Source organism: Littorina saxatilis, linkage group LG1 (genome assembly GCF_037325665.1).
Source record: "Littorina saxatilis isolate snail1 linkage group LG1, US_GU_Lsax_2.0, whole genome shotgun sequence".
Lineage (NCBI taxonomy): Eukaryota > Metazoa > Mollusca > Gastropoda > Littorinimorpha > Littorinidae > Littorina > Littorina saxatilis.
In genome coordinates, this window is record NC_090245.1 from 39,610,382 (window position 1) to 39,637,038 (window position 26,657).

The window sequence follows — 26,657 nt, forward strand, 5'->3', positions numbered from 1 at the left end:
CTCTGGACATTGTGTGGTAGTCATCTCTGTTTGTCCTTGGCCTCATCAATGCCTTGATGATTGTCTTCTGCTCACTAAAGCTGACACTGTTTTCAGGTTGGTCTTCCACGGCTCCTTCTTTCGCCAGCTCATCTGCCCTTTCATTTCCTGGTATCCCACAGTGTGCTGGTATCCACTGGAGGACAACTCTTCTGGTTTGTCTGACCATCTGTAATGCTTTGGCCAGCTGTGGGAGTTTGTCGTTCTCTAGGGCCTGAAGGACTGAAAGGGCGTCCGAGAGGAAGACAACTTGGTAGCAAGGGTCTGCGGAGTCCTGAACCAAGGAGGCGGTCTGCATGAGAGCTTCTGCTTCTGCTTTATAGTTTGTGCAGTGTTTGCCAGTGGCAACGCTGTATGTAGCTGTATGTCCCCCAGGGAACTGGATCAGAATGCCAGCACCTCCATTGAGCACGGCGTTAGTTGCTGATCCATCGGTGTATACATGGATCCACGCCTCTTTTGGGTACTGTTCGTCGATCAGGGCTAAGGTGAGTGCCTGTCGAGCTGTGTCATTCTGATCTTCTCCTGAGGTAACATGTGGAACACTGTACTGGTGCAGATCTGGATGCCTGGTTTCTCTGTTGCCTTTGGGGTTTCCTCTTCTTCTTGAGTCAGAGGTAGAGTGTTCTGTGGGAGGACTTCCCTGTACTGTCGAGAAAGTCTCTTGCTCTCGTGTACAAAACTGCTCTGTTTGAGCCGGTTCTTGGGACCGGTGAGGTTGCTCAGTCTGTGCTTCATGGGGTGGTCGGGTAGGCACTTGAGCTTCTCGGCCTGTACCATAGTCTTGGCTTCTCTTCTCTGGCAGAGGGGTTGGATGGTGGTAAGCTTCTCCATTTCCTTGATGGGCGTGGATTTCATTGCACCAGTGATGAGTCGGAGGGCCTGGTTTTGCACACGGTCGAGGGTCTGCAGGTTTGTCTTGGCTGAGGTTGACCACGCTGTGGATCCGTACTCGAAGTGGGGTCTGATTGTTCCCTGGTATACTTTCTTCAGTATCTTCTCGGTCGCTCCCCAGGTGGTACCTGCCAGCTTCCTGAGTATGGCTAGCTTGCGCCGGGCCTTCGTCTCTGCCTGTGCAATGTGTGGTTTCCAGGTCTGCCGTCTATCTAAGGTGACACCAAGGTACGTTGCTTCTTCATCCTCTCTCAGAGGATTTCCACCAAGCCTAATGGTTCCGGCTTTCTGCTTTGGCGACAGTGTGAATAGGGTGGTGGAGGATTTCTCCTTGTTGATGGAGACGCACCAATCTTCTGCCCATGCGATCAGCCTATCTGCCGCTTGCTGCATTCTGTAGGTGACAGTACTTGCGGGCTCCTCCTTGCACCAGATCACAAGGTCGTCTGCGTAGAGAGCAGCTTTGATCCCCTTGGGCATCTCAGACACCAGATCGTCGATGAAGAGAAGGAAGAGTGTGAGGGAGAGGACTCTACCCTGAGGGACGCCATGACGAAGGAGGAACTTCTTGCTTTTGGTCTGGTCGACGTTAACTCTTGCCCTGCGGTAAAAGAGGTAGGAGCGAATCCACTGGTACATGTTGCTGGACACGCCTTTCCTCAGCAGTTTTACAAGGAGTCCATCTTTCCAGACCTTGTCAAAGGCCTTCTGAAGATCTATCCAGGTGACGAAGACCAGCTTCTGTTCCTGAAAGGCATCTTCAACTTCTTGCGCCAGGTAAGTGACCTGATCTTCAGTGCTGCGGAACTGTCGGAATCCAGCTTGTTCAGGGGCGAGGAGGTTCCTGGATTCCAGGTACCACCTGAGGCGCTCGTTCACAATTCTCTCCAGGGTCTTCACAACACAGCTGGCAAGGCTGATTGGGCGATAGCTGGTGGCCTTCTTTGGATCCTTCCCTTTTTTTAAGATGGGGATCATGATCGCTTCTCGCCAGAGTTGTGGTAGCGATCCTTCTTGCCAGCTGCTGTTGAAGACCTCGAGTAGCTTGTTCTCTGCTGCACTACCAAGGTGGGTTAGCATCTCGTTGGTGATGCCGTCTGGGCCATGGGACTTCTTCGCCTTTAACTTTTTCAGAGCTGAGTGCAGCTCGTGGAGTGTGAGTGGTTGACTCATGGCGTCCACTGTTGACTGTCTGGCAGGTCTCTCTCTTTTCTCTCTTCTTGCTTCTCTCTGTTTCTCGGGGCTAACATGGAGGTTGCTCTCAGCTGCATAGCTTTCAGCAAATTGGTTGGCAGCATGCTTTCCAGTTAGCACCTTCCCGTTCTCTTCTAATGTGATCTTTCCTCTGCTGGTGTTCTCATCTTTCAACTGCTTAGTAAGCCTCAAGAGCTTTCTGCCATCCTTCTCAAGGTTCAGAGAGCTTGTTTTCTCTTGCCAGCTTCTCCGTCTTGCCTGTAGCTTCTTCTTGAGAAATTTGGCTTTGGCTTCCTGGAGGCGGATGTTGTTGTTTTGTGATGGGTTGACTTCTGCTTCCCTTCTGGCGTCTGCCAGATCATCATCCAGTTCCTGCAATTCATTGCTCCAGTAGGGCTTATAGTCTCTCCTGGCACCCCTGAGAATGGACTCACGCGCTGCTCTTCTTCTTCTTCTTCTGCGTTCGTGGGCTGAAACTCCCACGTACACTCGTGTTTTTTGCACGAGTGGAATTTTTACGTGTATGACCGTTTTTTCCCCCGCCATTTAGGCAGCCATACGCCGTTTTTCGGAGGAAGCATGCTGGGTATTTTCGTGTTTCTATAACCCACCGAACTCTGACATGGATTACAGGATCTTTTTCGTGCGCACTTGGTCTTGTGCTTGCGTGTACACACGGGGGTGTTCGGACACCGAGGAGAGTCTGCACACAAAGTTGACTCTGAGAAATAAATCTCTTGCCGAACGTGGGGACGAACTCACGCTGACAGCGGCCAACTGGATACAAATCCAGCGCGCTACCGACTGAGCTACATCCCCACCCCGCGCGCTGCTCTGAGGATGCTCATGTTGAAGTCCTTCGCCACCATTTTGATGTCTCGACCCTCGACTCTGATATCTTTGGTGAGTTCGCTGGTGCGGTGTCTAAAGAGGAACCATGCAGTTCGCTCTTTTGTAGTTCCACCATGGGAAGAAAGCTTCAGTGCAGGACTCCATGCCCAGGGTCAAAAAGAATGGCCGATGGTCACTTCCACCTAGCTGTTCTCCGACCTCTCTGCTGGTTTGCTGGTGCATGTCTTCCGTGCAGAAGGCTAGGTCAGGAGTTGATGTAGTGTGCCATCTTCTGGAGTAGAATGTAGGGCAGTCAAAGGGACTGTTCAAAAGGATGAGACCTTTGTCGTCCTGCCAGTTCTCCACCTCTTCTCCTCTCCGATCCAAGTGGTCATATCCCCAACTCTGTGAATGACTGTTGAAGTCACCCACCACGATGAAGTTGGAGGCCTTTGCGGGGATCGTGTCAAGGGCGAGGTGTCTATCGTTGGGGCAGTAGAAGTTGACAAGATGGAATTCTGCTGTCTTCGTCTGGATTCGAATCACCTGATATTCGGAGTCCTCCATGTGCGTTTCTATCAAACAGGCATTGATGTTGTTCCTGATGAGGGTCAGGATTCCTCCTTTGCTTCGGTCTGTTCTGTCGGACCTAAGGCACTGCTGGCCTCTCACTTTGAAGGACTTTTGGGGTGTCAGGTGCGTCTCCTGAATACAGCAGATGTTGATGTTTTTCTCATGCAGGATATGCTCCAACTCTGTCTTCTTGTTCAGGATACTTTCTGCGTTCCAGTGCATGACCTGAAAAGGTCGCTGCTGACTGGGTTTCTTCGTGGTTGTGGTGGTGCCAGTCACTCTCCTCCCGCGTCCCCTGTCGTGACAAGACGGACGGGAGGGACCTCCAGTAGTTGGGGCTGGACCCTTTGAGGCATGGGACCCGACGCTGCTCCACCCTGAGGGGTCCTCAAAGGGCGAGCGCCATTTCCATCTGTGCTGGTTGATTGTGTCATCATTTGCGTAAGCGCGTGTACCCGTGGTTTGTTAGAATGCGCCGTGCGGCCCGGGTCCTCCGTCGTCAGCATTCGGGGTTTTCTGTCGGGGTTTACCTCACCCTTAGCTCATGGCCCGTACGTCCTACCCTGCGAGCACAGGGGGCAGGATTTGCCGGGATCCCACCCGGAGCTAGGGTTTTAATGCGCCATTAATCGCATTAGATGAGTCCCGTCAATGGACGATGGAGCATTTCAAAGGGGGTAGCAGTGCCGCCTGCTACCCCACTCCGCCCTGGTAGGAAACACCGCCAGTTTGGTCCGCGGCCGCAAGCGGCTGATCTCCATATCTAAAGACCGTTCCCCTATCCGCCACCCGGGGACTCGCTGGGTTGGGGGTGGTCGCCCCACTGAAAATCCCTCACCGGGTTAAGAAAGATCAGCCTGTCCCAGGATTTGCTCTATAAATCCCTTAGTGCACTGGGATGTCTCAATAACTTAAATAATAATAATAATAATAATAATAATAATAATAATAATAATTGTCAGTAAGTACTGGTGTCACATGACTGATGTGAACCAGTTGATTGGCTAATGGCGATGCACTAAAACTGTTAGCGCACTCTTGGAGTGCGCTAACTTTTCCACAGAGCGTATTCTTCCGCCCTTTGCCTAAGCGAGACTGTGCTCTCATCCTCAGAATTAATTAATGACATGTAGCTTATATTCTCCACAATACCAAATGACCATAAATTCCCTGCTTCTCAATTAAAGCAGAAGTGGGTTTTTTCTGACAGATTGCATGTGCCTGTGCCAGTGCCAGTGATCTAAAAATAGAAGCCGCTGTGTTTCATCTAATTTTCGCCGACTTGCATAGATTCTTCTCATATGCCGTGTTAGTGGCATGTAGCTTATCATCCACATTACCAAATGATGAGTTAGTATACAATTCCCAGCGGCTAACAGAAAACACAAGTGTTATTCCGATAACGTACCACCTAGACCAGTTTGGAAGACTGACTCGATCGACTCTGTAGCAGACTTCACAGAAATACGACTACATCAGTTCAGTTAGTTAGTTAGTTAGTTAGCTGTTGCTTTTCGGGTCCAGCGGACCATAATAGGCCAAATCAGGACCCCCCTCAGTTCAGTAAATGAATGGTTTCTGAATTATTATTTCAAGGCAAGAACAATCGTAATCGAAAACGTGTAAGGTTCAGAACGTTCTTACCATATATAAGACTTATTACCAGCAAACCTCATGCATGCAGACTCAGTGCAGACTGCAGTGGTTCGATTGCCCAGGTAGCCTAGCACAGTAGCAGACGACATTAACCCCGCTCAGCAAATTAACATGTTGGGCAAATGTGAACGAAAAAACGATGGGGATATAATACGTGTAGGGTTCAGAGCATTCTTACCGTTCATATTTAGTATCAGACTCCCCGATGAGTGAAGATACAACACGAGAAATATGCCACATTTGTTTTGAAAATGTGCGAACCGTCGAGTCACGCTTCGAGTCAATTCAAGGGGAGTCACTCCGCACAGTCAATCCGTCGAGGCTCGACTGGAGGTTTCGAATCGCAAATAATGAAGACTAGAGCACAGTCCTTTCTCCGAGTTCAAATGAGGTCTCTCTGAAAGATCATCACTGTTCAGATTAACGCTACACTGGAATTTACCAACAGAAATTAAAATGCGTGTGACGAAAGCACGACACACTTGAGAGACCCCACACAAAAGTAGATCTTTACTGTACACGACCTGACCACACAGTTATGCCTATTCAAATGCGCGTTGCAAAATGTGCGTTTGGAATCTTTTTTTCTATGGCGGTACTGACAAAATCGTTATTGAAACAATCCCAGTGCACTAAGGGATTTATAGAGCAAATCTCGAAAATATTTATTGAACTCAGCGCTATGCGCTTCGTTCAATAATGAATTTTCTCGATTTGCTCTATAAATCCCTTAGTGCACTGGGATGTCTCAATAACTTAAAAAATAATAATAATAATAATAATAATAATAATATTAATAATAATTGTCAGTAAGTACTGGTGTCACATGACTGATGTGAACCAGTTGATTGGCTAATGGCGATGCCCTAAAACTGATAGCGCACTCTTGGAGTGCGCTAACTTTTCCACAGAGCGTATTCTTCTGCCCTTTGCCTAATTAGCGACAGTGTACTCTCATCCTCAGAATTAATTAATGACATGTAGCTTATATTCTCCACAATACCAATGATTATGACCATAAATTTCCTGCTTCTCAATTAAAGCAGAAGTGGTTTTTTTTCTGACAGATTGCATGTGCCTGTGCCACAGTTGCCACTGATCTAAAAATAGAATCCGCTGTGTCTAATTTTTCAGTTTCGACTTGCGAAGATTCCTCTCATAATCATGCCATGTTAGTGGCATGTAGCTTATTATCCACATTACCAAATGATGAGTTAGTATACAATTCCCAGCAGCTAACAGAAAACACAAGTTATTCCGATAACGTAGCAGCTAGATCAGCACGTAGCAGACTACATTGAAATACGACTGCATCTGTTCAGTAATGTTTTCCGAATAATTATTTCAAGGCAAGAACAATCGGAATCGAAAACGTGTAGGGTTTAGAACGTTCTTACCATATATAAGACTTATTACCAGCCTGCCTCATGCGTGCAGACTCAGTGCAACGTGACGAGCAATTTTTGTTTTTGAAATGAGACTCAGTACAGTGGTTTGATTGCCATACGCATAGCCTTGCAGACGACATAAATCCCGCTCAGCAAATTAACATGTTGGGCAAATGTGAACGATAAAACGATGGGCACATAATACGTGCAATGTTCAGAGCATTCTTACCGTTCATATTTAGTACCAGACTCCCCGATGAGTGAAGATACCACACGAGAAACATGCCACATTTATTTTGAAAATGTGCTTTCCGTCGACCTTGGCAAGGGGCAAAACTCTGCACAGTCAATCTGTCGAAGCTCGATGAAGGTTTCGAATCGCAAATAACTAAGAGCACAGTCCTTTCTCCGAGTTTAAATGAGGTCTCTATGAAAGATCATCACTTTTTAGCTTAACGCTACACTGGAATTTACCAACAGAAATTAAAACAAGAGTTTGCGTGTGACGAAAACACGACACACTTGAGACAGCCCACACAAAAGTAGATCCAGTGACACAAACCTGACCACACAGTTACGCCTATCCAAATGCGCGTTGCAAAATGTGCGTTTTGAATCTTCTTTTTTTCTCTGGCGGTACTGACAATATCGTTATTGAAACAATCCCAGTGCACTAAGAGATTTATAGAGCAAATCTCGAAAATAATTATTGAACTCAGCGCTATGCGCTTCTTTCAATAATGAATTTTCTCGATTTGCTCTATAAATCCCTTAGTGCACTGGGATGTCTCAATAACTTAAATAATAATAATAATAATAATAATAATAATAATAATGATAATTGTCAGTAGGTACTGGTGTCACATGACTGATGTGAACCAGTTGATTGGCTAATGGCGATGCGCTAAAACTGTTAGCGCACTCTTGGAGTGCGCTAACTTTTCCACAGAGCGTATTCTTACGCCCTTTGCCTAAGCAAGACTGTGCTCTCATCCTCAGAATTAATTACTGACATGTGGCTAATATTCTCCACAATACCCTTAATGACCATAAATTCCCTGCTTCTCAATTAAAGCAGAAGTGGGTTTTTTTCTGACATATTGCATGTGCCTGTGCCACAGTGCCACTGATCTAAAAATAGAATCCGCTGTGTTTCATCAATCGCCGACTTGCATAGTTTCTTCTCTTATGCCGTGTTAGAGGCATGTAGCTTATCATCCACATTAACAAATGATGAGTTAGTATAAAATTCCCACCCGCTAGCAGAAAACACAAGTGACTGTGTTATTCCGATAACTACCAGCTAGACCAGTTTGGAAGACTGACTCGATCGACTCTGTCATACGTAGCACTGACTACACTGAAATACGACTGCATCAGTTCAGTAAATGAATAGTTTCCGAATTATTATTTCAAGGCAAGAACAATCGTAATCGAAAACGTGTAGGGTTCAGAACGTTCTTACCATATATAAGACTTATTACCAGCCTGCCTCGTGCGTGCAGACTCAGTGCAGACTGCATGCAGTGGTTTGATTGCCCTAGCAGACGACATAAACCCCGCTCAGCAAATTAACATGTTGGGCAAATGTGAACGAAAAAACGATGGTGATATAATACGAGTAGGGTTCAGAGCATTCTTACCGTTCATATTTAGTACCAGACTCCCCGGTGAGTGAAGATACCACACAAGAAACATGCCACATTTATTTTGAAAATGTGCCGCTTTCCGTCGACCTTGGCAAGGGGCAAAACTCTGCACAGTCAATCTGTCGAAGCTCGATAAAGGTTTTGAATCGCAAATTAAGAGCACAGTCCTTTCTCCGAGTTTAAATGAGGTCTCTATGAAAGATCATCACTTTTTAGCTTAACGATACACTGGAATTTACCAACAGAAATTAAAACAAGAGTTTGCGTGTGACGAAAGCACGACATACTTGAGACAGCCCACACAAAAGTAGATCCAGTGACACAAACCTGACCACACAGTTACGCCTATCCAAATGCGCGTTGCAAAATGTGCGTTTTGAATCTTCTTTTTTTTCTCTGGCGGTACTGACAATATCGTTATTGAAACAATCCCAGTGCACTAAGGGATTTATAGAGCAAATCTCGAAAATAATTATTGAACTCAGCGCTATGCGCTTCGTTCAATAATGAATTTTCTCGATTTGCTCTATAAATCCCTTTGTGCACTGGGATGTCTCAATAACTTAAATAATAATAATAAGGGTATTTATAGAGCGCAAATCCTAAAATAGTTCTAAGCGCCTTACAATCTAAATATAATCATCTTAATAACAGCAACAATACACAACGTAAGCGCCTTAAATCAATCGTATTGACAAATGGGTCGCTTAAAATAATTTCTCTTTGGGTACGTTAACACGTATGATGCAAAGTTACCTACATTTTGCGTGTCACCATTCTCGGTTTCAGTGAATGGGCATGCAGCGGGTTTTCTTTCAACGTCTCTTTTTGATGTGTTTACAGAATTACGGGGGTAAAAAATTGCAAATACGAACTCACCTTGGCCAGAGGTAGATTAATGTTAATCAGAAACACATTAACAGCTGCTCTAGGTCCATAAATAAAGAAAATAATCTGTTTCTACTGTCTGGCCCGACCTCGGCCCTAATGTGACCTTAAAATATGACCAGGGTCACGAAGACTTTGGTCATGCCCAGAGATCATCTAACCCTTGTAGTGTGTGGATCTTAGATGATATAGCTTCAAAAACGCTTAAAATGACAATTTGTCTCTTTTTATCAGAACTTGATCCCACTGTGACCTTGACACTCGAGAAGGATCAACCAGACTAGTGGTATAACAGGAGGCTATCAGACCCTGTGACAGTATGGACAATTTCAAAGCCCTAGCTTTTAAATCATTGAAGAAAATAATATCGTTCAACTACTGGACTCAAATGTGGCCCTGCTGTGACCTTAAAGATTGCTTAGGTCAACCAGATGTGGGTGATGTCTGGAGGTCATCAAACTCTAAAGATAAGTGAAATGTCACAGCTTCAGCTTTCAAAATGTCAAAGAATCGCCTCAAACCGAGCCTATGAACACATTTTTCAAAAATGAACACGCTATACCATTTTTCTAGGTGTACTGACCTGCAGTTCCCCATCCTGAGATGGTGCAATTTTGACCGTCGATGACATAGTTCTTGTCCAGACAGACAGGTTCAACACAGGACTGAGTCATGTCCAGGGGCTCCGAGAGCTCAATCACAGCGATGTCGTTAATTTCACCTCCTATGGGAATAACAGCAAAGAATATTAAAAAAATAATAATTTAAGAATGACCAAATTTGATAAATTAATTAATTAATTTGTTAAGTATTTTTTATTATTTTTATTAAATAATCATTCATATTATAGGAATACATCAATGGATTGTAAACAATAAAATACAAATAAATGAATGAATGAATACATAAAAACATAAATAAATAATCAAATAAATAAATAAACAACTACAGCCTATACAGTGTTTTGCATCCGTACTCTGACAAATTACTTGGGATACCGTCGGTCTATAGTAAAAAGGTACGGACAAAAAAATGAAACATTTTCAATTTCGTCTCAAGTTTAATCTGATCAGCCAAAAAGCCTGAACGATTGACACCGTAAATCTTATTGCGTTTTAAAAACCGTCCCTGTAGACGCTGTTTATACTTCATCATCATTGAACAACATTGCTCTGACTGATGGTGACAATAACTGACATTCACACATTGAAGAGCGCAAGAACTAAACCCATACATGTCAGGTTTCTTCCTCCTCTTCCCGCTTCCACCCCTGAACAACATTGCTCTGACTGTTTAGAAAATAACTGAAATTTACACATTGAAGAGCCAAAGAACTAAACCCATACATTTCAGGTTTCTTCCTCCTCCTATGCTGCCACCCCCCCCCCAACCCACACACACACACACACAGACACACACGCGCACACACACACACACACACACACACACACACACACACACACACACACACCTCCCCCTAGCTGTACGTCTCCCCCTGATGCTATCTTCTGCATTACTGAGACTTTCCTATCCAAAATGTACCGTAACGATTGGTGGTGTATGATGGGTGTTTGGTCACGTCCGAGACCGACGCTATGCGTGTCTGTTCGCTGGTCTCTGGGACCCCTGTGTTGTAGTCTCCTGCTGTTACTTCGATGTTGCCGCTGGTTCTGTTAACCATTAAGTAATGGCCGTTTACAGAATGAGAAACATCTCTTGGTAGAGAGAGAGAGAGAGAGAGAGAGAGAGAGAGAGAGAGAGAGAGAGAGAGAGAGAGAGAGAGAGAGAGAGAGAGAGACAAACAAAACTCATAAGCACGCGTATCCAGACAGTCAGACAGACAGACAGACAGAAAAACACAGCCCACAAGCACGTGACATGCGTATCTATACAAACTGAGAAAGACAGGCAGAGGAAATCCTCACTCTCGGGACACAAGACGCAGCGGGGGGGGGGGGGGGGGGGGGTATAAGTTGAGCCAAGTATACATACACCTCAAGTCTGTTTGGCGTTCAGGCAAACACACACACACACACACACACACCACACACACACACACAAACACACACAAACACACTACACACACCCACACCACACACACCACACACACACACACAAACACACTACACACACCCACACCTCACACACACCACACACACACACACACCACACACACACCACACACACACACACACACAAATCCGGTGATCGGATAAGAAAAAATCCACCCACGGGACACAGTGAGCAGCGGTGAGGATGTGGGTAGAATCCAGGATGGATCCACCACACATCTCTCCAGCGTCCGTTGTCAGGCGCACTTGCCACGGTACAGTGGAGCAGGAACCGCTGCTGGTGCCGCCAACGATGCGTGACGTGATGAAGAAGGGTTCCGTGGAGACGTCGTTCAGTCGGTCAAGGTCTCTGCTCGCACCGCAAGCTGAGAACATGAAGGAACGTTTTTCACCTGCACTTTGAGAAATGATGTTGCACGTCTGGGTCTTTAACATGTTGCATGTCTGTGTCTGTGTCTTCAACATCCTCCATATATTTAGAAGATGTTGAAGTAAGTCGTGGCGTGATGTTTTGACTTTTTTTTGACCCAACAAAAATCGGGGGTGAGCTTTAACGCGTCTGTATTCGGCATCCTCTAAATATTACTAAGATGATTGATGAAGTTCTTGTCGTCAGACCTTTTAAAGTAAGTCGTGGCGTGAGACATCGTAAGAACTAGTAAATTGGGATCACCCAAAATAACCAGGTGTCAGCTTTGACGCGTTGCAACTATTGCAATGATAGCAAGTTGTAAAACGCCTGCGAAGCAACTTCCGGTAAAGTAGCCATGAAAAAAGTTATGATCAATTTTTGCAATGTCTAGTAAAACAATTTGTCAGTGGTTACTGGTGATTGTTTCGTTTTGTCCATAATGAAAAGTTCGATAAACTAGCCTTTTTTGTTTCTTTTCATCTTCACTTTTAGTCGATCATAACTCTTTTTTTTCAGACAACTAAAGAATATCACAACACTGCTCAGAAGGGTGTCAACCTCCAAATTTAGTCCCGTGTTAGTTTCGTCATCATACGAAGGAATCTAGATATGTTCGCTCTTCTCTCAATATGTGACGTTACTTCATCGGGGCTTTATCTGTAGATAGCCGGAAGGACACCCGTGGGACCGGGTAGCTCAGATGGTAGAGCACTGGACTCGTGATCCTAGGATTACGGGTTCGAATCCAGGCCGGGAAGGACACACGCCAACTCAGAGACGGTATTCATGTCCAACCCCCGTGTCACCAAAGTGGCACCTGAAAGACCTCGGTCATTCTACCATAAGTGCAGGTGGCTGGTTACAACTATACACTGGCAGGAAGCGACCCAATTTTCCCAGTAATGGGATAATAAAGTGAATGAAATGAAAGTGAAAATAACTGACTTGAAGTGGGTCTTGGTGTTGTGGTGGTGGTGGTGGTGGGGGGTGCCGGTGCAGGAGCCGGCATAACATCATCGCGGGCCACAGAGTCGCTGTCATATCCGCCATTGTATCCACCGTTGTATCCACCATTGTATCCGCCGTTGTATCCGCCGTTGTATCCGCCATTGCTGGCAGGGAAATACTGGCTGCAGTTGAACTTGTTGTAGGCTGTGGCAGACATTACTCTCTGACCGTATCTCACACGTCTGGACATGGCGTACTGGCGAAGCATGGTGCAGGCTGCTTCTGGGTCGCGGAAATGGCTGGCTGGTGAAGATAATATAAGATCAGATAAAATAACGTAAGATAATACAAGGCACGATATCCTAATCCAGATAAGATAAGATAAAATAAGATATGATATGATCAGTCGAGGGGAAAACATGACAGATACTTATCTGGTGGAATCCGTGTTTGTTTTTCTTTTCACGCACGCGCACGCACACACACACACACACACAAGCACGCACACACGCACACGCAAGCACACACACACCTACGCACGCACGCACAGACCGACAGACAGACAGACAGACAAAATCAATGACAAATTCACAGTTTCCTCACATTCGATGAGACGGCTAAAGGTTGGACGCACGCTGGATCTGTGCGGGTAGGCATTGTTCATGGCACTAACGCAAGACGATGCTGATTGTCTGATACCCAGGCTCGATGCCAGTGTGCCCACTACTGAGGTCAACACTCTGTCGCTATTCACATTGGAGGTAGCCTCTGGTGCGGTTTGTGCGTTGAGGCCGAGGCTAGAAATGACGCAAGAAAGGTGTTATTGGAGTTGATTTTGTGTAAGTAAATTGCTTACAGTGCACACCCTCTGTGCATAGTATCGAACTGATTATTTTCGGTCAAAAGCTTCTCCCTGTCTCCCGACACCCTCAGCGCTCCCCAATCTGCGTGTCCCTGCGTCCTGCACGCACTACAAGTCCCCGGCTTCTCATACGTCAAATTTAATGCCCACATATCCAAAAAGATTAAGCTGGTCCCCTCCCCTACGTGCAGCTGTGAACTGGAGGACCAGACCACTGAACACATCCTCCAGCGATGCACCATCCTTGAGAGTCGGAGGAAAACCGTGTGGCCAACTGCAGTCTCCCTTCACTGCAAGCTGTACGGAGGAAAGGAAGACCTGGAGAAGACGGCATCATTCGTCTCGCTGTCCGGGCTGACAATATAACGTGTGATCGACAAGAAGAAAAAGAAGATACGTCAAATTTCAAAACTGTATTGACTGACACATTTCATGCGCCTTTGCACCAACAGAAAATAATCTTGCAATTGGTCTAAACCACATTAAAAAAAATCCTGGCTACTCTACTAGTTCTCCAACTGTATCTCTCATGTGTGTGAAGTTTTATTCTTGCTGGGATGACCATGTGTTTGGAAAGCTTCAATATTCCAAGGAGCGAATGAGAAGAAAAGAGAAAACAACTGTTCGTGTTAATATTGACTGATGAAATATTTTTTACAAAACATTACCCAATACTGCACTTCAAGTCGCTCATTTCAACAGCCCACTAAGGCACATAACAGGCCCTCCCGTGTAAACGATTTAGTGCCGTGTCTCTGTTTGTGTTGTTGCCTTGTCATCTGCATGTAATGTATGCGTACGTACGTGTATATGAGTGTGCTTGACTGTTGTTAATGCGAAAGCATGTATATGAGTGCGCCTTGAGTCGCCTTGTGGTGAGATATGTGCGCGTTATAAATTCTCGTATTATTATTTGACTAACCATCTCAGATCTGATCAGGCTTTGATGCGTGATAAGACTATCCCCTCCACTTGGTCACATACTAAAAACCAACAGCATGGGAGCTTTCTGAGCATGATTGGATTTTCGTGTGTGATTGAATTTCTTAAAAGCCAGTAGTGTCAACCCTGCAAATTAAATCATCAAACGAAATCAAGCTCGGCACAGGAATCAGTCAGGCTGGCCTAATCCCATGCAAAACCCTGGCCAAATCTAAGATGGTGAACCACGTTTTCACGCGAAGGACTGTGACTTTATATCGACTTACTATTGTCTCATTTGTGGGGTTATCTGTTGTGCCAATTGTGGATACCTCTGCAGGAGCGTGGATCCGTATCTCCTTATCGCTGACATCATCTGCGCAATTGTTCGCAAACGTTCAGTCTGTTTGATATTCACCGCCAGATTTGTTACAAAAGTTCAGTTACTTTAACATCAATTGCAAGATTTGTCATAAAAGATTAGACATTTTGACTTCAGCTGTAAGAACATTTTGACATCAGCTGCAAGATGTGTCACTAAGCTCAGTCACTTTGACATCAAATGCAAGATTGTCCACAAGAGCTCATGTTAACATCATATACAAGATTGTTCACAAAAACTCAATTAGTGACTATCTCCTCTTCAAAGTGCTCATTAGCACAGTTTTCTAAAAGCGGGTTTCGTAAAATCGAGTTTCGATGTATGTTAGTAACTCATGAGAATTCCTCATCATTGACATATCAACAGTAAGGTTTTTTCACAAAAGCTCAGATAGGGAGTACATTTCAACAAGCTGATAAGCAACGTTTTCAGAAAGAGTTTCTTGTTTCTTGTTCCGCTGTAAGTTAGTAAATTATCTTAGCCATCAGTGCAGAAATACCTGCTTTCGTTTCTCATGAAATCAATACTGACATGGTAGTTGGACACAAACGATGGATCTTAGAACTTGCTTTCGTTTCTCATGAAATCAATACTGACCTGGTAGTTGGACACAAACGATGGATCTTAGTACTTGTTTTCGTGTCTCATGAAATCAAAACTGACCTGGTAGTTGGACGTATACGAAGGACGACGATAGTTGTTTCTGTTGCCGTAGAAAGATTGTCTTCGGCCGCGGTCTTGGGCGTCGTAGTTGTCACTAGCCACGGCCATGATGTATTCAATGCGTACGGACCTCTTGACCGCTTCAGTTGTGTCCTGTGCGATCAGGAACATTTCCAACTTGTTCCTGGCATCAGCCCCAATGCTGTCGAGTCCCTCGGCGATTTTCTTCAGTTCGCATTCGTCTTGGTTGATCAAGTATTGCCTGCAGATATAGTATAGTTGTTTAATTACGGAGTACTGGAGAGGTTCTGTTGCGGGAGGGTTCTTGTTTTAAGTAATAGGGCAGTGCTCCTGGCGCAGAACAGCAAACAACGAAGCTCTCTTGATTTGTGTTTGGTAGCTGTAAAAAAAAAAAGCATTACAGAATCGCGACAATTTTGAATTGTGCTCGAAAAAAACACATTATATTTAAAAACAAGATCACTGAAAATGTTGCCACTTTTCTATGGGTTTTAAAGACCAGCTTAAAATTTACATAGCATTCTGGTCGTTTTCTTTTTTTTCTCAAAACTGCGCACAGTTTGAGTTATTTATAATATGCTGACTGGTACCAACTGAAAACAGACATGTCGACAAAATGGATATCAACATGAGCCGGCAAGTGTATTAGGAGATGCAATCTATCAGTCACAAATCAATCAATCAATCTATTAATCAATAAATTGATCAATCAATCGATCAATCAATCAATCGATCAATCAATCAATCAATCAATCAATCAATCGATCGATCGATCAACCAATCAATCGATCAACCAACCAACCAACCAACCAATCAATCGATCAATAAATCAACGAATCAATCAAACAATCAATCAATCAATCAATCACTCAATCAATAAATCAACGAATCAATCAAACAATCAATCAATTAATCAATCTCTCTCACCTCATCCCTTGGGCGCTGTCCCGTCCGCCTTTCTTCCTGACCAGGATATCGCTGACCAAGCCTGATGCGGTCCGAGAGATTTGGCGAATGTCGCATCCGGGGTCTCCCATGACGGCTCTCTTCCCGTTGACATAATTGTTGTAGTTGGGATCAACATAACCGTTGGTTGGATAGTTGTTATAGTTGGGATCCACATATCCGTTGGTTGGATAATTGCTGTAGTTGGGATCTACATAACCGTTAGTTGGATAGTTGTTATAGTTGGGATCCACATATCCGTTGGTGGGATAGTTAGGATCAACATATCCGTTGGTGGGATAGTTGGGATCAACATATCCGTTGGTGGGATCAGCGCTTAGGAGACGCTCCAGATAGATCTCATCCGTGGTCGGGGAACTTACTGGATATGGAATAGAATATATATACAGTGGAATCTCTGCCAACATTCGAGAAAATCAAGTATTAAAGGCCAACATCGACGTACAGCAGATGTAGCTCTAGTTACTCGTGATGGCAACGCTAAATCTATTAGCTCCGTGACCTTCTTCTTTAACAAGGCTTAATGGTCTCCTGGAGATGCATGTTTGGCTTTAAAAGATAGGGTTTCGACGGGCGCAATGGCCTAGTGGATAAGACATCGGCCTCACAAGCGGAAGGTCGTGGGTTCGAATCCCGGCCGCACCTGGTGGGTTAAGGGTGGACATTTTTCCGATCTCCCAGGTCAACCTATCTGCAGACCTGCTAGTGCCTTATCTCCCTTCGTGTGTACACGCAAGCACAAGACCAAGTGCGCACGGAAAATATCATGTACTCCATGTCAGAGTTCGGTTGGTTATAATGGAAACTCGAAAATACCAAACATGCATCCCCGTACTTACCGGTGGAACCCGCCAAGGAGTTCCCGAAGAGGTTGAAGAACATGAGGTAGGGCAGATACCCCATGGTGTTGAAGAAGTTCGTCACGTCGGCTGGGTACGTGAAGGCGGGCGCGGCTGGGGGGGCCGTAGCAGGGGCGGCCGTGGCGTAGCTGCTGCTGCGGTATGATGACCTTCTGCTGCAGCGACGGTAACCTCGGTAGCTTCTATACCTTTAAAAAAAAATTAAAAAAAATTGTGTCCATTGTGAATAACAACAAACAAACAAGTCGCGTAAGGCGAAAATACAATATTTAGTCAAGTAGCTGCCATTTTTCAGCAAGACCGTATACTCGTAGCATCGTCAGTCCACCGCTCATGGCAAAGGCAGTGAAATTGACAAGAAGAGCGGGGTAGTAGTTGCGCTAAGAAGGATAGCACGCTTTTCTGTACCTCTCTTTGTTTTAACTTTCCGAGCGTGTTTTTAATCCAAACATATCATATCTATATGTTTTTGGAATCAGGAACCGACAAGGAATAAGATGAAAGTGTTTTTAAATTGATTTGGAACATTTAATTTTGATAATAGTTTTTATATATTTAATTTTCAGAGCTTGTTTTTAATCCGAATATAACATATTTATATGTTTTTGGAATCAGCAAATGATGGAGAATAAGATAAACGTAAATTTGGATCGTTTTATAAATTTTTATTTTTTTTTACAATTTTCCGATTTTTAATGACCAAAGTCATTAATTAATTTTTAAGCCACCAAGCTGAAATGCAATACCGAAGTCCGGGCTTCGTCGAAGAATACTTGACCAAAATTTCAACCAATTTGGTTGAAAAATGAGGGCGTGACAGTGCCGCCTCAACTTTCACGAAAAGCCGGATATGACGTCATCAAAGACATTTATCAAAAAAATGAAAAAAACGTTCGGGGATTTCATACCCAGGAACTCTCATGTCAAATTTCATAAAGATCGGTCCAGTAGTTTAGTCTGAATCGCTCTACACACACACACACACACACACACAGACACACACACACACACACACACACACACACACACACACACGCACATACACCACGACCCTCGTTTCGATTCCCCCTCGATGTTAAAATATTTAGTCAAAACTTGACTAAATGTAACAAAAAAGAAAGAAGAAAAAAAACCGACACTTCAACAAAACTGAGTGAAGCAAGATGAAGCAAACACAAACACGCACGCGCACACACACACACACACATACACACACACTCACGTATCACGCGCGCGCACGCACACACACACACACACACACACACACACACACACACACAAAACACACACACACACACACACACACACACACACACACACACACATACACACACACACAGACAACGGAACTAAAATGAACTAAAATAAAATAAGATATAAAATACAATAAAATAAGAGAGAACAAGTCGCGTAAGGCGAAAATACAATATTTAGTCAAGTAGCTGTCGAACTCACAGAACACGTGGAATTGACAAGAAGAGCGGGGTATTCGTTGCGCTGAGAAGGATAGCACGCTTTTCTGTACCTCTCTTTGTTTTAACTTTCTGAGCGTGTTTTTAATCCAAACATATCATATCTATATATTTTTGGAATCAGGAACCGACAAGGAATAAGATGAAAGTGTTTTTAAATTGATTTCGAAAAAAAAAAATTTGATAATAATTTTTATATATTTAATTTTCAGAGCTTGTTTTTAATCCGAATATAACATATTTATATGTTTTTGGAATCAGCAAATGATGGAGAATAAGATAAACGTAAATTTGGATCGTTTTATAAATTTTTATTTTTTTTTACAATTTTCAGATTTTTAATGACCAAAGTCATTAATTAATTTTTAAGCCACCAAGCTGAAATGCAATACCGAACCCCGGGCTTTGTTGAAGAGTACTTGACCAAAATTTCAACCAATTTGGTTGAAAAATGAGGGCGTGACAGTGCCGCCTCAACTTTCACGAAAAGCCGGATATGACGTCATCAGAGACATTTATCAAAAAAATGAAAAAAAACGTTCGGGGATTTCATACCCAGGAACTCTCATGTCAAATTTCATAAAGATCGGTCCAGTAGTTTAGTCTGAATCGCTCTACACACACACACACACACACGCACGCACGCACACACATACGCACATACACCACGACCCTCGTTTCGATTCCCCCTCGATGTTAAAATATTTAGTCAAAACTTGACTAAATATAAAAAGGGAAATATATCACTTGCATTCGTCCGAATTGATGGGATTGTAAGCATACGATCTTCCCATACACTGCTTTGTAAATAAGTAACATGTTCTGGCACACACACACACACACACACACACACACACACACACACACACACACACACACACACACACACACACACACACACACACAAATAGTAAATACATTTAAATATTTAAAAAAACAAACTTCAGGATGAATAATTTAGATGAATATGTAAACATGGTTTGGTAAAATGTTCATACACGTAAACACCCACTTGTGCAAATAACACGAGTGTGCACGTGGAAGTTTCAGCACATGAACGCAGAAGAATAAAAGAAGTACCTGCGATAACGCCTGTAGTGGCCAGCCGAGAGTTCGGCGATGACCACCAAGAGGGCCAAGACGACCAGGAGCTTGCTTGTCAGCTTCATCTTCCTTGGATTCGAACCTCTTCCCTTCTTGTCTCTGTTCTTTCTGTAGCCCTGTCCTTTCTGCGGTTGCAATCAGGCCCCGGTGTGTTGATGTGTCGTTGTTCGACGTGAGTTTTATACCCAGAGATGACACGGAAGTCTTGAGTACTCGCGTCATCAATGTAGGTTAGGAGTGGGGGCTGGGGTCGGGGTGGGGGATGGGGGGGGGGGGGGGTATACAGCTCATATGGGGAGGCTTGGGATGTGTGTGTGTGTGTGTGTGTGAGTAGTGTGTGTGTGTGTGTGTATGTGTGTGTGTATGTGTGTGTATGTATATATATATATATGTGTGTGTATGTGTGTGCCAGTGTATATGTGTGTGTGTGTGTGTTTCTGTGTGTCTGTTCGTGCGTGCGTGCGTGTGTGTATGTGTGTGTGTGTGTATACATATATATCGATGTGTGTGTGTGTGTGTGTGTGTGTGTGTGTGTGTGTGTGTGTGTGTGTGTGTGTGTGTGTGTGCCTGCGTGTATATTTCCTTGTGATACGTCCCCCACAAAGGGACTTTGCATTGTAAATCTCGGTCCCCCTTGAGGAGGGTCTGATGCTCCCAATAGGCTGTCTGTGAAGGGATACTTTTTCTCTCTTTCTCTGCTATGTGTGTGTGTGTGTGTGTGTGTGTGTATGTGTGTGAGTGTGTGTGTGTGTGTGTGTGTGTGTGTGTAATAAAAACAAACGTGTCTGTACGCGCGCGCGCGCGTGTGTGAAAGAGAAAGAGACTGTATGTTCAGCTGCAGGAAATGCTGCGCTCGTTTTGCACTGCAGTGATAATACTGTGAAGCTCTAATTAGTCTGGTGTGTTCTGGTAAAATATTCGTTCACACTATTACAATACCTTTCTTTCTTTATTTGGTGTTTAACGTCGTTTTCAACCATTCAAGGTTATATCGCGACGGATTACAATACCTAATTCATGTGGTGAGAAAACAAAAATGTATCATTACATTCATTCAACATATCCTTTAGATGCTCATACCAACGCTGAAATCAAATATGTGAGAAGTGTATTTGTTAAAATGTAACTTTTTACCAATTCTAACACCGTTCCCTGACAAAAATAATATCTGAAATCCAAGTGTTTGTTTTGTTTGATTGTGTTGTGGGTTTTTTTGGTATCACTTTTGTTTTTACCAAGCAAAACCCATGGAAACACCTCCAGGACCAGTTAGGAATCCTGACTATGCGGACCGGATCCCTGGCAAATTTGAGCGGAAACAGGATTTTGCATGTTAAAGTTCCTGCCGGCTTCGGTTGGAAAAGGATAGGGCCTAAACACTAAACAACACAAACAAACATTTTAAGACGAAAAAGGTCTTACTCTCTGCTGAACTCATTTTACGACACTGTTACATAGAAGAAGTATCATTCTCTTCTGTGCTCGTTTTACGACAGTGTTACTTACGCATATACTGTACATAACCCGAACAGCCCGTTTAGAGGAAAGTTGACACAGTATGGTTACAGTCTGTTGTTGTTTGAACTAGACCGTGTGCAAAACAAAAGTACAGGTATCGATGCAAACAAATCAGCTCAGAATACGGTCGTGAGGGGGTACGTGAGCTGAAGAAGAATGTTCCACGTTGCCCGTTTGCATCCATCGGCGACTTCGATTTTCCGAAAAGGCATATCAAACACACATGATGCGTTTTCTCTGTTTGTCTGTCTGTCTGTCTCTGTCTGTATGTTTGTATATTACTCTCTCTCTCTCTCTCTCTCTCTCTCTCTCTCTCTCTCTCTCTCTCTCTCTCTCTCTCTCTCTCTCTCTCTCTCTCTCATAATGTGTTTTCACTTTAGTTTTCTGTTAAAATGTAGAATTTTAGTTTTTCTATTTTCTATTTTTTATCTTGTATTTTTATTTCATTTTTGTAGTTAGTCCCTCTTTAGGGCGAGGGCTGGATGTTAAAAAGCAGACCACTGCTTAATCTACTACCCTCGTTAAATAAAGAATTGTCATTGTCATTGTCATTAAATTGTCATTCTCTCTCTCTCTCAGTCTCTCTCTCTCTCTCTCTCTCTCTCTCTCTCTCTCTCTCTCTCTCTCTCTCTCTCTCCTCCCTCTCTCTCTCTCTCTCTCTCACTAAGAGATTGTTGACCCTGGCTGGATGTAAAAAAAAGTATATATTCTTGCTTATCTATTACCCTCGATAATAAAGATTTCGTCTTGTCTCGTCTCCCCCCCCCCCCCCCCCCCTCTCTGTCTCACTCTCACAGCACAAAGACTACCGAGGACTTTTAAGTGGTATAGAAATTCAGTCGTTCCCTCCCCGCTCTCCATCCCTCTGTCATCTGCGAATTTTATCCCCCTCCCCAATCCCCCTCGCACCCCAACCCCCACCTCCCATATCAACCCTTCCGGCCACTGAAATGCACTTGTGCAGATTCATGCGAAATCTACATGGAGAAAAACGCCTGGTTCACATGTACTGCCCCACAGAAGTGTTCACGTCTGACTTTGCGTCCTTGAGAAGATGCTTATGAAACGGGCAGCCACGTTTCGACATTCTTGAGAAGTCTCTACCTCCAGCCGCTCTACCTCCAGCTCTCCCGGCCTCCATTCTGTCGATCCGGCATTGGTTTTTGGAAGCTGCGCCGGTTTACCGGTTGAGTCGAGTTAAGTGGTTGAAACAGTAATTATTCAGACAAATATTTTACAAAACCACGGAATTTATGATATTAATAAAATAAAGTAGCACAACAAGATAAACTTATAGGCTCCAAGCCAGCTAGGCCTACCGTGCACCCCCCTTCAGGATCCAGCTTCAGTAGGCTAGGGATATTCATTGGGGTCTACTGAACACGTTTTATCAAGTTTACCACGAACAAACTCATTCCCCCTACTACTTATGCCCCTTTGTTTAAGGGTACCCCCTCGAACGCTAAATGTATATGTGAAATCACAACAGTGCACAGCTGCAATGAATGAACAGAGAACCACTTTTTTTTTAAATCAAAACAGTTAAGTTGATCATAAATCTTGTGAAAAATACCTATTACAGTGTTCAATGTTTGATAGGCTGGCTGTAGTGATGCTTGATAGGCGCGAACCGTCATTTTCACAGTGTGCAAAGCTTGTCAACTTTGATGAGTAAAAGGTTTCAACAAATTTGGGTTTTCTGTTTCATGTTTTAGAAACTACAATTCCTTTGGATAAGTTCAAGCCACATTTGACATTCCTGAGAGGATTTGTTAGGACACCAGATGAGATATTTCTCCCCTACCCCCTAAACGTGAAATTTTACGAAAACGTCAAAAAAATGTTTTTCGTCAAATATTTATTATAATTCTCACTGTTTTCCAATGAAATAACAAAAGTAATCAAATTGACGACCAAACCGGTTCCTTTGTCCATCTTTTAGTAGAACTATAACATTATTATTCTCTTCTCAAGACTGAAATGTAAAAAATAAAACAAAATGTTCAGATATAGACATCTATTCTAACTGTCTTGCTTCATAGTTTCCATATGATCAGTTCTGTCTCCGAGTTTCATGATGGCAGATAATGCGTGGTACAGTGATTTGTTCGAGAAGCACCATGCAGGCTCCATACCTCCGTCTTCAGCCCTCTGGGTTTTCTGTAGGGGTTACCCCACCCTTAGCTCCTGGCCCGTATGTCCTACCCTGGGAGCACAAGGGGGATTGTTTCTCCGAGGATCCCACCCCGGTTGAAGCTTTTACTCGGGTTGCTCCCTCCCCAAGAATAGCTGCCTTACTGGGCTGACGAGTCCATTCTGCAGCTAGTTCCCCATAGCTGGAGTGCCTTCGTCCGCCATTGCAGCCGTTGGGAGAAAAAGTAAATAACTAAATCTCTTCTTCCGCCTGCCTTGCCGTTGAGGCCCGGATATCCTGCCGGTGCAGGGATTTGACTTTGGAGTTTGCTTCTCCTAGACCAGTTGCCCGCCATGGCTACAAACTGAGTCTGGTCTACTCAGTAGGACATCCTCCTCCGCCTTCACAGCCGTTGGGAATTTTCTTCCTCATCCGCCTGTTCCACCGTTGGGATGCCCTGAAGGTGCTATTTGCCCATAGCTGGGTGATCTGTTCGTGGGCACCAGGGTGTATCCACACCCTGGAGGGGCCTGGATGTCGCACGTCATGGGGGCAAATCCTCCTACACCAAAATGGATATCTCGCTTAGACTGCAGCTAATGTCATAACAGCCGTCACATACAACACAGACAAGCGCAGGCAGAGCAGCAAGCTGGTACAGGCTATATGCAACCAACCACCATGACACAGCCTACAACCCTAGACTATAGGGTGGTCCAAGGGAGGGCATCCTATTGATACCCCACTACCCGCGCACACCAAGCACACATTCGTCCCCTGGAGTCTATATCCTTGAGGTGGATAGAGGCTCCTTAGTGCCCACACACACACACACACACACACACACACACACACACACACACACACACACACACACACACACACACACACACACACACACTCTTAGACTGTTTTGGGAGCAAGAAAGTCAAGTTCACAGGACAAGTTAGTCCGATTCACAGTCAGATTCAAGTGAATCGTCCAGTCCATTAAGGAACAGTGGTGCCTTCTCCTCCTCTCCTCCCTCGTGGACCTCATTGAGCAGGCTATCTAAAACTGTCTTAGAAATCCATTTCAGCTTTTTAGAATTAACATGAACAAGTCATTGCAAAGAACTCAAGGAACAGTGGTGCCTCCTACTCCTTCTCTCCTTCCTCATGAACCTCAGTGAGCAGGCTATCTATAACTGTCTGTGAGAGAACCAATTGTCTTCATTTTCTTTAGTCCAAAGAGGCTTAAGGATTTCATTGTTCAGCATCCTTCCATGACCATCCGTGGGGTTGGGAATCTTTGGGAGTGGCAGGTGAGCGCGATCCATGTGGCTGTCTGGTAGTTGGCCGTTCTTGTATGTTGTTTGAGGCTTTTGTGGCAGGGCGGAAATGTGAGCAATGTCCGGCCAGCATAATGCAAGAGAATGAAGAACACGTCGCTCTCGCTGGGATCTTTATTTGATGGTCTTTTGATCAACAAATGAGGGTATGACAGTGGTGCCTCAACTTTCACAAAAAGCCGGATATGGGTTTGAGTGGAAACCAGTGCTGGCCCCCCTGCTGAGTCAAGCTGCTTCTGCGGAGAGAAGGAGGAGGAGGCACCACCGTTCCATAATGGACTGGACGATTCACTTGAATCTGACGGCTGTGAATCGGACTAACTTATCCTGTGAACTTGATTTTCTTACTCCAAAAACAGTCTAAGAGTGTGTGTGTGTGTGTGTGTGTGTGTGTGTGTGTGTGTGTGTGTGTGTGTGTGTGTGTGTGTTTGAAAGAAAAAGTTGACAGAGTTCTTTGCAATGACTTTTTCATGTTATTTCTATAAAGCTGAAATTGATTCATAAGATATTTGCATTTTTGAGCAAACATTCTGCACTTACATGAAGAAACATAAGTTCTTAGATTGTCTTTCTGATGTTAATTTACCTTTTATATGGAAACTATGAAGCAAGAGCATTATATGTAAGGGACAGATAAATAGATGCCTATTTCTGAACATTTTGTTTTATTTTTTTACATTTCAGTCTTGAGAAGAGAATAATAATGTTATAGTTCTACTAAAAGATGGACAAAGGAACTGGTTTGGTCGTCAATTTGATTACTTTTGTTATTTCATTGGAAAACAGTGAGAATTATAATGAATATTTGATGAAAAACATTTTTTTGACGTTTTCGTAAAATTTCACGTTTAGGGGGAAGGGGAGAAATATCTCATCTGGTGTCGCCACAAATCCTCCCAGGAATTCCAAATGTGACTTGAACTTATCCAAAGGCATTGTAGTTTTAAACAATGAAACAGAAAACCCAAATTTGTAGACACCTTTTACTCATCAAAGTTGACAAGCTTTGCGCACTGTGAAAATGACGGTTCGAGCCTATCAGCATCACTACAGCCAGCCTATCAAACATTGAACACTGTAATAGGTATTTTTCACAAGATTTATAATCAACTTAACTGTTTTGATTTAAAAAAAAAAGTGGTTCTCTGTTCATTCATTGCAGCTGTGCACTGTTGTGATTTCACATATAAATTTAGCGTTCGAGGGGGTACCCTTAAACGAAGGGGCATAAGTGGTAGTGGGAATGAGTTTGTGCGTGGCGAACTTGATAAAACGTGTTCCGTAGACCCCAATGAATATCCCTAGCCTACTGAAGCTGGATCCTGAGGGGGGTGCACGGTAGGCCTAGCTGGCTTGGAGCCTATTAGGAAACTGATGTGCTCTTAGAGACGCAAGAATAAATTGGCCGCGGGACGATAGTGTTACTGTAATTCAAAATATTCAAACCAATCAAAACAACAATAACACCAACGACAACAAAAACTACAACAACAACGCTACATAAACACAAACAAATTGAATGTTACATGCATACAGAGAGAGAGAGAGAGAGAGAGAGAGAGAGAGAGAGAGAGAGAGAGAGAGAGAGAGAGAGAGAGAGAGAGAGAGAGAGAGAGAGAGAGTCGATTGAGTTGACGCGGAAGGCCAAGACTACTCAGTTGTACTGTATAATTATCACAGAGGGGTTAGATCATTGTGTTGTTTGCTGCTGCATAGAAACTCGCGTTGATGTGACAAGAAAACTCTGTACTTTCCGCTTAGACAATCTTCTGTTCTGTTCGCTCACAAAGGTGTATTCTTCAGCTGCACACAACTCTTCATCAATGTTTACACTTCAAGTGCCTGTGCTCCTGATCAAGGGAGAAAACCATGAACAGGTA

The 26,657-nt window shown here is 43.9% G+C and overlaps 1 protein-coding gene across 1 annotated transcript in view; it reads right to left on the minus strand.

Annotated features, from left to right (window-relative positions):
* Positions 1–19,946, minus strand: part of LOC138969241 (uncharacterized) — a 24,057-nt gene extending 4,111 nt beyond the window's left edge. The window contains exons 1-10 of the mRNA XM_070341990.1: positions 19,772–19,946; positions 17,199–17,407; positions 16,321–16,720; positions 15,373–15,634; positions 14,615–14,703; positions 13,148–13,341; positions 12,542–12,847; positions 11,345–11,549; positions 10,655–10,782; positions 9,696–9,836 (exon numbers count right to left, since the gene is read on the minus strand). Of these exons, the coding sequence (XP_070198091.1) occupies positions 9,696–9,836; positions 10,655–10,782; positions 11,345–11,549; positions 12,542–12,847; positions 13,148–13,341; positions 14,615–14,703; positions 15,373–15,634; positions 16,321–16,720; positions 17,199–17,407; positions 19,772–19,860 (2,023 nt within the window). The 5' untranslated portion in view covers positions 19,861–19,946. The remainder of the gene's footprint in view (positions 1–9,695; positions 9,837–10,654; positions 10,783–11,344; positions 11,550–12,541; positions 12,848–13,147; positions 13,342–14,614; positions 14,704–15,372; positions 15,635–16,320; positions 16,721–17,198; positions 17,408–19,771) is intronic.
* Positions 19,947–26,657: the final 6,711 nt, after the last annotated feature.